The sequence below is a fragment of the Microtus pennsylvanicus genome, chromosome 6 (assembly GCF_037038515.1).
Source record: "Microtus pennsylvanicus isolate mMicPen1 chromosome 6, mMicPen1.hap1, whole genome shotgun sequence".
NCBI classification, from domain to species: Eukaryota; Metazoa; Chordata; class Mammalia; order Rodentia; family Cricetidae; genus Microtus; species Microtus pennsylvanicus.
This window is the reverse complement of record NC_134584.1, coordinates 120810027-120822846: the sequence shown is the minus strand read 5'-3', so window position 1 is coordinate 120822846 and position 12820 is coordinate 120810027. Positions and strand designations below refer to the sequence as shown.

At 54.3% G+C, this 12820-nt stretch overlaps 1 protein-coding gene across 1 annotated transcript in view; it reads right to left on the bottom strand.

The window, feature by feature from the left end:
• Nucleotides 1-12820, bottom strand: part of Jph3 (junctophilin 3) — a 52871-nt gene that overhangs the window by 3379 nt on the left and 36672 nt on the right. Inside the window, exons 3-4 of the mRNA XM_075977487.1 lie at nt 5305-5429; nt 1954-2837 (exon numbers count right to left, since the gene is read on the bottom strand). Coding sequence (XP_075833602.1) covers nt 1954-2837; nt 5305-5429 — 1009 coding nt within the window. The remainder of the gene's footprint in view (nt 1-1953; nt 2838-5304; nt 5430-12820) is intronic.

Sequence of the window (12820 nt, the reverse complement as noted above, 5' to 3'; positions counted from 1 at the left end):
AGACAACTTGAAGGAAGTAGTGATGCTACCAATCAGAAGGCACCTTCCCAGACCAGAACATAGGATATGCCATACTGTATAGAGCCCTGCGCTGGGAGGGGACATCTAGGTCTTGAAATGCCTGACAGCCAACCTCCCAGAGGCCACTCACAGTCACCACTGACATGTTCACCTTCCATCTGCCTTGCTTGACCTCCCTTCAGGCCCATAGGACAGCATGGCACCTACAGAGACCCTGCCTACTTTCTCAGGATGTTGGGACCACAGAGTGGAGCTGAGTTCTTTCTTCAATTTCTACCCTTGGAGTGTGGGTGGCCTTGGGCAGTGAGAGAATGTCCCAGATCACTCATCCCAGCTGGAAGCCCTAGGGTAAAGAGACCCTGCACTGTAAGCCTATGGCTGTCCCACCCCACACTTAAGGCCAGCCTGTGGCTAGTTCCTATGTTTTGCATATCTAGGGAATTCTGGGTACTTATTTTGGTTGTGCATGTATATGTGCATTGTGTGGATGTTCGCATGTGTGCATGTATGCGTGAACATCTATACATGTGTGTATGCATGAATGAACATGTATTCACACGCATATGGAAGTCAGAGGACAATCCCAGGTTTCTTCAGGAGCCTCCACCTCATTCTACTTAGACATAGGCACTCCCTGGCCTGGAGCTCACCAAGTGGGCTAGCCTGGCTGGCCTCAGAGGATCTGCCTGTCTCTATTGTCCCCAGTGCTGGGGTTACAAAGCATGTGCCACTGTGGCTGATGTTTTAAAAAACAAAACAGAAAAAACATCATTCCAGGGATCAAACTCATGCCCTGAGGCTCACGCAGCATCTCCCATGCTGGGCTCCCTCTAAAGACAGCCGTATTATGTAGCCCAGGCTGGTGCTCCTCCGTAGCAAGTTCCAGAGTGCTGTGGTTACGGGTGTGGCTAAAACTTCGCTTTTCCTGTTCAGTGGTGCTGGGGCCTGAACTTAGGCCGTATGTACACTGGGCAAATGCACTCTACCATTGAGATATGTTCCCAGCCAGAGGCTCTGTCTTAAAGCACCCAAAAAAGCCGACACAGTGATGTGGGCTAAATATAGAACTACTCCTGAACCTCCCACCCCCTGCCCACTGCTGTGCTGCTCCTGAAATAGCCACACACTCCGCATGCGCACAACTGCGCAGACGGCTGTATGCTGGCAGGGTGAGGCCCAAGCTAGTGCTGTGGTCCCAGCAGCAACCAGAGCAGAGGAGAATCTTAGAATTGCAGTGGTGAGAAAGACAGTTAATCGGTGACTTCAAGGAGAATTGAGGGCCACAGAAAACACCTCACATGGGGCAAGTGACTGCTGGGGCTGTCAGATGAAACCACAGCATCCCCAGGTCCCTTGAGAGGGATAGCGGCCCCTGCTGCAGCAGCAACACGAACCCTGCAGTGGGTCCCTATGGGTCTCTGTGTGGACCCATACAAATACATCCCACAGAGCACTCCTGTGGGGAGCGTCTTTGCAGCCTCAGCACACACAGCCAGATACTCAGAAACCCAGTTTGTCACATAAAGCCCAGGCACCGGAGGGTGGTCATCTGTGTCACAGCAGGTAAATGGGGCCCTGTCCGCTCGGGGAAGAAAAGATGTCTGGACAGAGCATCCTATTCTAGTCCAGGTCCAGAGAACAAGCTACCGACAGCAGCAGGTCTGAACAAGTCAGGGGCAGGATGCCATCCCAGGCAGACCGGTTCCTCTTCAGGAGCTTTCCAGCGCCCACACTGCTTCTAAAGGGTCAATCCCAGGAGGAAGGAGCCTTCTCAAAGTAGACGAAAGCAAATGGGACCCCTATGACAGTGTATGTCTGCTACCTGTAGATGCCCACACTAGCTGCACCCTAATCCCTGGACAGGACATGCACACAAAGCAGAGTGACCAGGAGGCGGCCCACCTCTGTCCTGCGAAGGCGGGCAGCACTTACCGTACTGGACTTGAGCTCGTCCCCTGTCTCCTCATCAGACTCGAGTGCAACAGGCAGGGACTTCTGGGGTGGGGAAAAGGTCAAGTCCCAACGCAGCAGACGGGGCTCAGGCCGGTCCCCCAGCCGCAGGCTCTCTAGTTTCTGCACCGTGGGCTCTGCAGAGGAGGCTGGCCTGAGGTTCTCCTTATTTTGGGACTTGGACCTCAGTCTCTGCAGCCCAAAGCCCCGGTCCTCGGAGCGCCGGTCTCCCCCGGCACCCCGACTATGACGCCGTCTCTGGGAGTGCGTGTCCTGTGGACAGGCGTCCATCCTTAGCAAGGGCTTCATCTCCAGCTTGTAGTTGCTCAGCTGCTCCTCGTCTGGCTCTGACAGTTTGGGGCCCCCAGAACAGGGATTGCCTGCCCGGTGGTGAGAAGTCCACGAGAACGTGGTGGGGGACTCCGTCCGCCGCTCCCGGGGCTTGGGGTTCCCAGGCTGCTTGTGGCCCGAGCCCCGGGTGCGGAAGTCCTCAGTGGGCTGGCCGCTGCGCAGCGCACCACTGCGGACACCCCTAGAGGCCCCAGCCTTCTCCTCGCCCCAGCTGTTGCGGGCATAGTCCCCTCCGCGGCCCTCAAGAAGCATCTGGATGTCCCCGCTTCTCTCCTCATCTACGGAGACCTGCCTGGAGAAGTGGGCCATCTTGTTCCTGCAGGCAGGAGCTGGCGGAGGGGTGGCCGTGGGGCTGGCGGGAAAGCTCTGCAAGGGGCTGTCGTCTGGGGTCAGATCAGAAGGGGTAGTGCCCTTGCGGTACAGCTCAGGGCTCTCCTGCTGCAGGGGTGTCCCGGTGGAGAGCACCTCGATGTCATCGCAGGACATCTGGTGCTTTGGCCTCTGGTACTCAAGCCCTTGGGTGGAAGACAAAAGTACATGGGGTTACACGGAGCCCATTGCAGAGAGGCTTTGTGCCAGTGTGGATTGGGTTGCCCAGCAAGGACACCTGGCAGGACCTTAGAGCCTGGGCACTTCTTGTCACCAGAGTCCCTTGGCTGGACATCAGGGACCTGGAAAGTCAGGGCAGGAGCCTGCAGGTGGCCCTGTGGCCTTCCTCACAAGGGTGAGGCCGCCTGCCCATTAGACCAGCACCTCAGAGGGAAGCTCGTGCCTGGCTGCCAGCGCCACAGAGGTCATTTTCAGTTAAAATTAGCTGCAAAGCATGTGCTGTCCCTGGAAGACCATTACGAAGACCAAGAAGGAACCTGCGGCAGCCGCGACATAATCCCAGTACTTCTCTCCAGCCTGTGTCCTAGGTACATGGATACGCAGGCTTTAGGGATGGGTATCGTGGGTTCTGCTCTGATCCATCTTGTACCCCCTTCCATCTCAGTGGCCTCAGGCAGTCTCAGAGGGACTGGTTAGCAGGGTCTTCCCCAAGCAGCCAGCCCATAGGAGGGTATCCTTCTGCCCCGAAGCACTTTGGTAATGTTTTTAGAACTAGAGGCAGCCATAGCTTGTGAAACAAGACCCCTTGGAAACGTCAGTTCTGCCACCGTCTTCACAAGACCTCAGGCAGTCAGAAGCTTTATCTTTGTAAGAGAAGACAAGAGCTGCTAGCCTTGAGAACCAGGGAAGGGGACTCAGCACCCAGTCCCCTTCTAGCATGGACCCCACTGGCCGATAATGTATTCTAGGAAATGCCCCGATGTGGACAAGTGGCTCCCAGAAGGGATTTAAGGGCACCTGGCAGTCACACAAGCCTGGAGAGGTAAGGCCATGGCAGCCCCCCAGGCAGCAGGCGTGGCCAGAGACCACAGAGAGCAACAGCCAGGAAGGGGTCCTGCATCGGCCAAGTCCCACGGTCTGGTCCCATCCCAGTAAGGAGCAGCTGAGGTACTGCGAGTTGAGGCCTCCCTCATAGATGTTTCTCAAGGAGGCTGAACAGAGAGTCAGACAATCTCAGCTGAGGCCTCCCTACAGAAGCAGCACCCTGGACCCGCCAGCTGAGTGCTCTGAGGCCCCCATACACGAGCGTAAAGAGACAACACATCTGGTCCAGCTGGGGCCAAGGCTGACTTCAGTGGGCTTTGCCCAGGCTTCTCAGAGCATCCAGTGGACAAATCCCCTGGTCATCGTTCCACACACAAGCGCCCCAGACAGTACTGCCCTCCCTCCAACCAAAGCTCCTTGGAGCAGTACAGTAGGACCCCAGGAAGGAATCAGCAGCATTCAGGGCCGGAGCTGGGGACCCATGGGAATCATTAGCACGCTTGTCCATCTACATATTCTACACGTGGCCCACCTGGCGTGGGGGTCAGTCAGGTGCCTAGCAGTCTGAATGTGGGCTTGTGGCCCGCCAATTAGACAAGAGCCACCTCAGTCTCAGCTGGCAGGTCCTCCACTGGGGACCGTGGCTTTTTCTGACTTTCTCTTGAAGCTGGGAGCAGCTGGGTGAGAAGACTATGCAGAGCGTTGATGGCCACCTCCCCCTCTATATCAGAAACACCTGAAAGAGGAGGTGGCGGTCACAGCTGGGTACCAGAGTGGATCCTGGGCAGAGCCTCAGACAGAGCGGACAGCAAGACTCATTTGACCTAGCTAGGCCCAGTACCTCTACGTGAGCTTTGACCCTCAGCCTGAACCCAAAGGCCTCTTCATGACTGTGTGAGAACACAGATGGGTATGACACACCCGAGTCCATAGCCTCCCTCATCTTTCTATCCCGACCCTTAGTATACAGGAGCTGGGAGCAGACAGGAGGGACCATGACCTCAATGCGGCCTTCAGGCTCAGTGGGACCAGGATGTTTCCCAGTGAAGTGGAGAGATGTACCATAGAGCTGGGTGTTCTGGGGATGGGTGCGCACAACACAAGCCCTGGGGCAGCTGACTGTCCCACCCCAGAGGCGCTGCGCCTCCATGTAGTGTTCACACAGCTCCCAGACCGGAGGGGCAATGACTTCCAAAGGAAGCTCCTACTCAGATTCTCTAACCTGGAAGCCACCGGCCGTAAGTCAAAGTCTTCACTTCATCGAGTGCACATGAAGATGAAATAAAACTCAGCCCAGAGGAGGAGGCAGGAGGATTGCGATGGGCCAGCCTGGGCTACAGAATAAAATCTTGTACTAGAAACAAGCAACAATAATTGCTGAATGAGACTAGATTCAGCCCTCCAGCCACCCTTGCAGATGGCTATAGAATCGCACCAGGGACCCAGAAGAGGAGCGGCAGTGTCCACACTGCTGGGGCTTGGAATCAAGACACTGACAACCACACACCCACGTGTTTGCTGAATTGGCTTCAGCAAGGGACATCACAATCAGCCCTCCGGTGGCACCAGGCCCTGCCCCTCAGAGCCACCGGCTCAGGCAGAACTCACCGTTTTCCCTGTGCTGGAAGGAAGGCGAGAACTCTTTGGCAGTGATCCTGGCGATCCGCGCTTCCTCCTGGGCTTTTTGAGCGGCCGTGAGTGCTGCCTCAGCCTTGGCCCGGGAGTGGGAGGTCCTGGGGGAGACAGGAGGCAAAAGGTGAGCATCGAGCGGCGGCACAGAAGGGACCCTGTGCAGTGATCCAAGGTGTCTACCCTTGGATCCTGTTCATTAAGTCACTCAACAAACATGGCTGGCACCAACCAACCAGCCTTCGTGCAGCAGCCTCTGGAGACAGGGTGGCATATTTCCTTTTCATTTTTTATTTTATGTATATGGGTGCCTTTTGTGTGTGTTGTGCATGTAGTGCCAACAGAGGCCAGAAGAGAACACCGGATCCTCTAGGGCTGGAGTTGCAGGCACCTGTGAATCATGTGGTTGCTGGGAATTGAACCTGGCTCCTCTGCAAAGGGCAGCCAGTGCTCTCACCATCCAGCTCCCCCTACATCCTGTTTTTTTACATGTGTGTATATGTGTGTCTGTGAGTGTATGCTGCATGTTGGGGAGGGCCCCTGGAGGACAGAACAGGGTGTCAGATCCCTGGGGCTGCAGGTGGCTGTGAACTGCTAGACATGGGTGCTGGGAATAGAACTCAGGTCCACTGGAAGGGGCAGGACACATTCTTAAGCACATATTTTTATCAAAGAACACGCCACACTGTGGAAAGCTAAGCTGGGCAGCTCCTGTCTCAGGGTGGAAGTGGTAACAGGTCACCAGTGAGTCCATGTGACATGAACCGTTTGCTCCTGCTCCTGGGTCCAGGGGTGGGGAAGCTCCTGTTGTGGCAAAGAGGACACAGGACACTGGGGATGGAAGACCAGGACCTGTATCTACTCCTCCAGCTCTGCTATGCTCTGCTGAGTCCCACAGGGCCACCCTGTCCTTGTAAGAGCAGAGGCTGGAATTCCAAGGCAGAATGGAGAACTCCTCGTCAGCTCCTCCTTCCTCCCTTCCGGAATACTGACTCTAGGGCTGGATCAGGCCACACATGAATACCACCTCCCCAACACTGGACACAGTGGTCCCTAGTCCCTGAGATAAAGGTGGCATTCTCCTCACATGTCTCTGGAGCAAGCAATAGGGGACAACGGCTTTCAATCAGAGTTAACTTTCTGCCAGTTCTGGGGCTGTATGTCCAAAGTTAGGATGCTATCGGGGAAGACCCACACAGATGGCACCTTCTGGCTGTGTCCTTGAAAAAAGAGAAGGTCCCCTCATGCTCTGTCCTAATGCTGTTCTTGATGGCCCCACCCCAATAATCTCATCATCTCCCAGAGATGGGCGCCCAGAACAAATGCATGGAAGACAGCGTTTCCTCACACAGCTCTGGGGGACAATCTCTGTTCAGTAGCGGGGCTCCCATGTCTTACACACCACACCTGTGCCTTGGAGCCTCCACGCTAACTCCTGAAACACTCAAAACGTTTGCAGCTTGATGCTTCATTTTTCAAATGATTGTGTTAGAAGAAAATGTGCTACCCAGATACAGACGTGGAAGGCCAAGCCATGAATATGTGCCCAAGGGAAGCAGGCAACTTGGATGCTAATCCTGCCCATAGGTTCTCCTCTAATATGACTCCCGAGCATTACGACCTCCTGCTCTCTGCCATACACCAAGGAGCCTGTGCAAGGCCAAGAAAACCCACCATGCTAAAATGTAGTGTTAATAAAATTCTATCCCTTGAAGCACTTTGGTTCCTAGAAGTAGGAAAAAACAATTGTTTCTCAACAGAGCCATGACCTCATATATCTCATGGAACATAAGAAAACTACACCTTCTAGAATATTCCTTGGGTATCTGGTAATTGTCATTGCAACCGAGAAGGACCCACTAATATAGTATAATATAATAACCAACACCTGATTTATTACTGACAATGGATCAGGACAGCTGCTGGCTTCAGGACTCTTTTGCAGAAACTGCCCAGGGACCTTGGAGGACAGCCTATGTCCCCTAGCTAGAGTCCCCTTCTGTCCTGTTCTGTGATCCCAACATAGCTCGTGGCACTCTGGAATGACCTCCCCGAGAATCTGTGCAACTTGGAAACTGTCCCAAATTCTCTGCAAGGTTCCCCAACTCCCACACAGGGTCTGCAGTGTCCCAGGGCAGAACATAGCCCCGACAGAGCAGCTGCTGAGTTGAGGTGTCCTGGGAAGCAGGGGAGAGTGCCTACCCCCAAGGCCCACAGAAGGCAGCTAGGATACGGGGCTCACTCTGCGCAGGTGCAGCTTCTGACAGCTGTAGCTCAGAGCTTGTCGTCTGGTAATGTTGGCACTCACAGCACAGCTCCTTTCACCCTTCCGGGCTCACAGTGCTCCTCTGGTGATGCTCAGTTTCCTGACATACCTGTGGGCTGTGATTGGTTCCCACATCCTCACTTAGTAAAAACACCATTAATTCACCAACACCGTGTGAATATTTACATATGTATGTCACACATACATAAAAAGAATATACCGTGCCAACCCCAAAATAAAATCAATTGGGATGCGAAGACTCCACCCCACACAGCGAAGGGTAATTTTAAATAAGACTCGAAGGACCTGGCCCTGAGGGAGTACTCTAGGGGACAGCAACCTCCAAAGGGGGTTCCCACTGTCTAAATTCATGCCTGTGAGGTCTGGCTGCAGTGTCAGGATAGGATGCTCTCAAGCTCTGAGGGGCTCTCCTGTACACATCACTTGCTGGTCCCTCTGCATGGTTGTACCCACATGTCCTCAGCATGGGTGCCCTGTGTATGGGCATAGTTGTACCTGTGGCCCTCACCATAGGCTGCGACACCCAGAGAGGAGGTGGCAACTTAAAATCCAAAGCAACTGAGAGGCAGCTAATTGTGATCCAGGACTCATGAATCCGACCTGGATAGAGGAAACCAAGATAGACCAGAAGCCAGGAAGGGCCAGTCATCTGACAGAGGGGCCGGTGAGGAGCTAGCTGCAGGAAGGAGGTGGGGTGGGGATCGAGGGAAAGCCTTGGGACTGAGGGGCAGCCAGCAGGTGATGCGGGACTCAGGCCATTGAAGTAACAGTTGTAGGGCTGTGCAAGCTGGTGGCACACTCGCATTCCTATCACACAAAACGTATGATGCTGAGGCAGGAGGATCACCGGGTTACATGGGTGATTCTCTCTTAGAAAGAAAAAAGGAAGAGCGGATTGCCAGGAGACCCAGGCCGACCGAAAGATGCAAACCCTTTGATTCCTCAGCATGTGTTTCAATAAGGCCTCTGACCCTCCCCTAAAGGCATCTTTGGAGCCTATGCTGGGTGCCCAGGACACATAGGTGATCAGGCAGATCACTGATGGTTATGCAGACCACAAAGGAAGCCATCCAGTGTCACAAGTAAAACATGCCTCTCCTCTCCTCTGGCCAGACTCATCATGGATGCTTGGACATTGGAGTCAGACCCTGGAAGGGCCAGGCAGGCTTTTGGGGACCACAGAGGGAGTGAGGGGGAGGGAGGGAGGGAGGGAGGGAGGGAGGGAGGGAGGGAGGGAGAGAGAGAGAGAGAGAGAGAAAGCAGGAGGAAGGGCTCTTATTCTGTAGCCCAGGCTAGCCACAAATTCATAACCTTCCTACCTCAGTGTTACAACTGCTTGGCTTACACAGGTGTACCGCTATGCTGGGCTAACAGGAGTGCGCCCGCCATGCTCTGAGACAGAAGGCCTCTGAACTCTGGTCCTCACGATAGAACAGGAAGTGCTCTTAGCCACTGAACCATCTCTGCAACACCTACACTTGGTTTTATGTAGTACGAGAGGTTGAACCCAGGGCTTGGTGTGTGGTAGTTGGGTTGACTGTCTGATGGTGTGCTGGTGTTTGAGCCCAGGGTTTTGTACAGGTAGGCACATGCTCTACAGGTGAGCTGTATCCTCGCCTTAAACAGGCTCTTGCTTTGTGGCAAGGATCTCGTTGGTCTCCAACCTGCAGTCCTGCCTCAGCATCCCCAGTGCTGAGACAAAAAGTGTTCACTGCCACGGCCGGCAGTTTGAATTCGGAGCTAGGCTTCACATAGTCAAGAATTGAGCTCTTTGTGCTTCATACACAAGCATTGTGCACACCTGGGGTTCACTTCTGAGTGAGGTGTGAGGCAGAGATTTCCATTTTCCTGTGCCCCACATGGAGCCCAAATTGGCCCCGTCAATGAACACCATACACGATCTGCATCAGCTAAATGCCACCATCTGAAAGTCACGTCCCCATGGCCTCCTCGCTTTCCCTATTAGCACGGCCTCCTATGGACACCTCCTTGCTGTCTGGAATCTCACCAGTGCCACTGCTGCCGAGATGAGGAAGACCAAGGCTGGCTTCTGAGGTGGGCTTAGAAAACCAACTTTATATACACAGTCCAACAAGAGAGGACAAGGATTTACTGGCAGGAACAGCAGTTAGCGGCTGTGAGGTTCCTCGTGGGCAGGGCTGCTCAGAATATTGCCGTCATAACACACAGGCTGCAGGGGTCACCCCGCATCACAGGCAGAGAAACAGTTACTAGGAAGGGAAGCTGGGCCAAGGCTCATCCCCTCCAATGCTGAGTCCGCCTGGGTCAGAGAGCTCTTGGCCAGTCAGAGAAAAGGCCCCACTCACACCAACCAGTTTCTGTGTGGGGAGAAGGATGGAGAGGATGTATCTCAGTTGTCATGACAACCCCAGGGCTCTAGGAGCTCGGGAAGCCTGAGAAACGCAAAGGCAGGTCGATTTTTAAGCATTCTTTCACCCTCCTTCCGGTGCCTCCCCTCACCTTCAGGCCTCCTATCTATCTTTAGATCCAGCACCCCCCTCTTTTCCCTCACCCCACAGCCCACCCCCGTGCCCAGGAATAGCAGGCAAACCATGCGAACTGTACGAGGAACAGCCTAGAGATCCACTGAAGAGGGCAGTCCTCCCACCAGGCTGAGCTCAGGGTCTTCCCCCAGGGGACAGCTAGGTGGATCCTGGACGCAGGAATACAGGGGCGGGGGGGGGGGGGGAGGATCAGGCACGGCTTACGTAAAAGCAGAAGCCTCACGTGTGTGGACGGAGCCACAGTAACCTAGACCTGTTTCCAGCCATTTCTAGTGCCGAGTGTACATCTAATCTTGGGCGACTCTGCTCTACTCAGTTAAAAGTGGAATCGTGTGTCAGGAGAGAGTGGGGGGGGGCAGAGGGGAGGGGGGAAAGGAAGGCAGTGCCCAAGCAGGACTGGAAGGCCTGTGGCTGCCCTGGGCTCCACCACTCAGATCTGGATTTGAAACACAACTGTTGACAGAAGAAAGGAAACCAAGGACCTCAGAGGACCTCAGGTTACAGCAGAAATGTCTATCAAAGCTTTGACTCTGTACCCAGGCTTCTGGGAAAAAAAAAAAAAACAACAACTAATGTCCTGAACAGGGTTTGCCAGAGACCCGGGACTGAATGCCACCTGGTACCCAGTTCTTTCCCCATCGGAGCAACACGAAGCAGGGACAGAGCTCCTGACACTTCCAGTAGTGTCAGCTTGAGTACCCTGTCTGGGTCACCCCAAGAACTATAGGGGATCAACAATGGCTCAGATGGCAGACAAGTAGCCAGAGGGGGACGGGGCTGGGGTCCAAAGTCCCAGAACCCTGCTCCCACAGCACAGGTGTGAGCCTGAGTAGCCATTCAAATGTAACCAAGGCCTTTTCCTCATTGACTCCTTGCCCCACAGTTTGACATGGAGGTCATTGTCCCTCCTGTGTAGGACCTCAGCTCCCTGCTCATCCCACCCATCAGGTAGACACTCAAACACCAAGCCTCACCCACATGGAGCTTCCTGAAAGAGGAAACAGGGGCTGCCAGGAGCCATTTCTTTGTGATTTTCGAGTCCTCCGAAGGCAAAGTCATGGCGGCCTGGCCTCCAGGGGCTTCTGAGAGGATTAATGAGGTGTTTGTAATGTGCACGAGGTCTCTGGAGACCAGAACCCAGAGCACACTGGAGTTCGTGCCAGAGTTGAACTTGACATCCAGGGAGTGGAAGGAGTGGGGTGTGGAAGCAGGGCCGGGAGGCTCAGTCACAGCCCATCCCAGTCTACTGTGCCAAAGCCAGAGAGAGGGCTAGGGACCCTGGCTGGGAACGACTCCAGCATCACTAGGTGTCATTCCATGCCCACTCTCCTCATTCAGTTCCTACTTGACACCAGACGAGGTGGCCCCCCAAAAGATACACCCTCTTCTTCCCCCATCCCTGCAATGAATGACCTGCAGTATTCAGAAGAGAGTTTGTATATATGATTAAAGGGAAAACCTAGAGAGGCCAGCAAGATGGCTTAGCAGGTAAAAGGGGCTAATTGTCAAGCCGGATGACCCAAGTTCAATTCCCAGAACCCACATGGTGGAAGGAGAGAATCACCTCCTCCAGGCTGTCCTCTGACCTACACACACACACACACACACACACACACACACACACACACACACAAATACAAAAAGGGAGAACCTTAAGGTGAGTTCACCCAGGCCCTAGCTGTCACCACCAGTGTGCTTAAAAGAGGCAGATTTCATTCCAGGCATGGTGACACATACCTGTAATCCCATCACTTGGGAGGCAGAGGCAAGAAGATTAGGAGTTCGAAGTCAGCCTCAGTTACAGAAGAATCTGGCTAGCCTGGTCTACACGAGACCTTGTCTCAAAACAAACAACAGAAAAGAAGGGAGGAGGAAGAGGGTGAGGAGGAGGGTACCTTTCAGAGATAAGCCATGTAAAGACAGTCGGAGACTGGATTGGTATGGCCAAGAGCCAAAAGATGCCAAGGATGCTATGGATGATGCTGGAAGAAGCAGGAAGGACTCTCCTGAAGCCTGAGAGGAGTGTGGTCCTCTGTGGACCTGCATTTCCTACTTCAGCCCTCTAACTGTCCAGACCGAGAGCACAGTCCCTGTTTGCACTGAGCCTTCGGCCAGCGATCCTCTGCTACAGAGCCCCAGGAAACGACAGGGACAGCTGTGGGGTCCCTGGCACAGCACTGGCTGCTGCAGTGTGCACTGGCACTGCCAGGCTGCAGACGGGCGACCAGGTGCATGCCTCAGCCTTCTAGCTGGTGTGACAGGTAGATGACGAGACAGCCTACCTCACAAGGCCTTATGGGCATAGGGAAATCAGGGGTTTCTACACACTCACACAAGAGTTCATCAGAAATCAAATTATCTGGCTTTCCACGTCTGTAGACACTGCCTCTGTCTGCAGATCTGAGTTGGGCACCTGAGGATGGACCAGGTAAAGAGCTGAGGAGTCAGAGACAGGAGTGAGTAAGTACCCAGGGCCACTTCAGAGCTGACGATAGCCCCCATGACAATCAAAATCCACGTCCACCGACAGGGATGGAATTTAGGCTTGGGGTTCACAGGGGTAAGAGCTGCTGTGGACTGTGTGACAGGGTGGGGCATCAGGCTCCCCGTCACTGAGTCAAGTGCAGTTTCTGCAGGCCCTGCCCCTGCACATGATGTCTGAGCCTAGGGGAAGAGGGCTGGC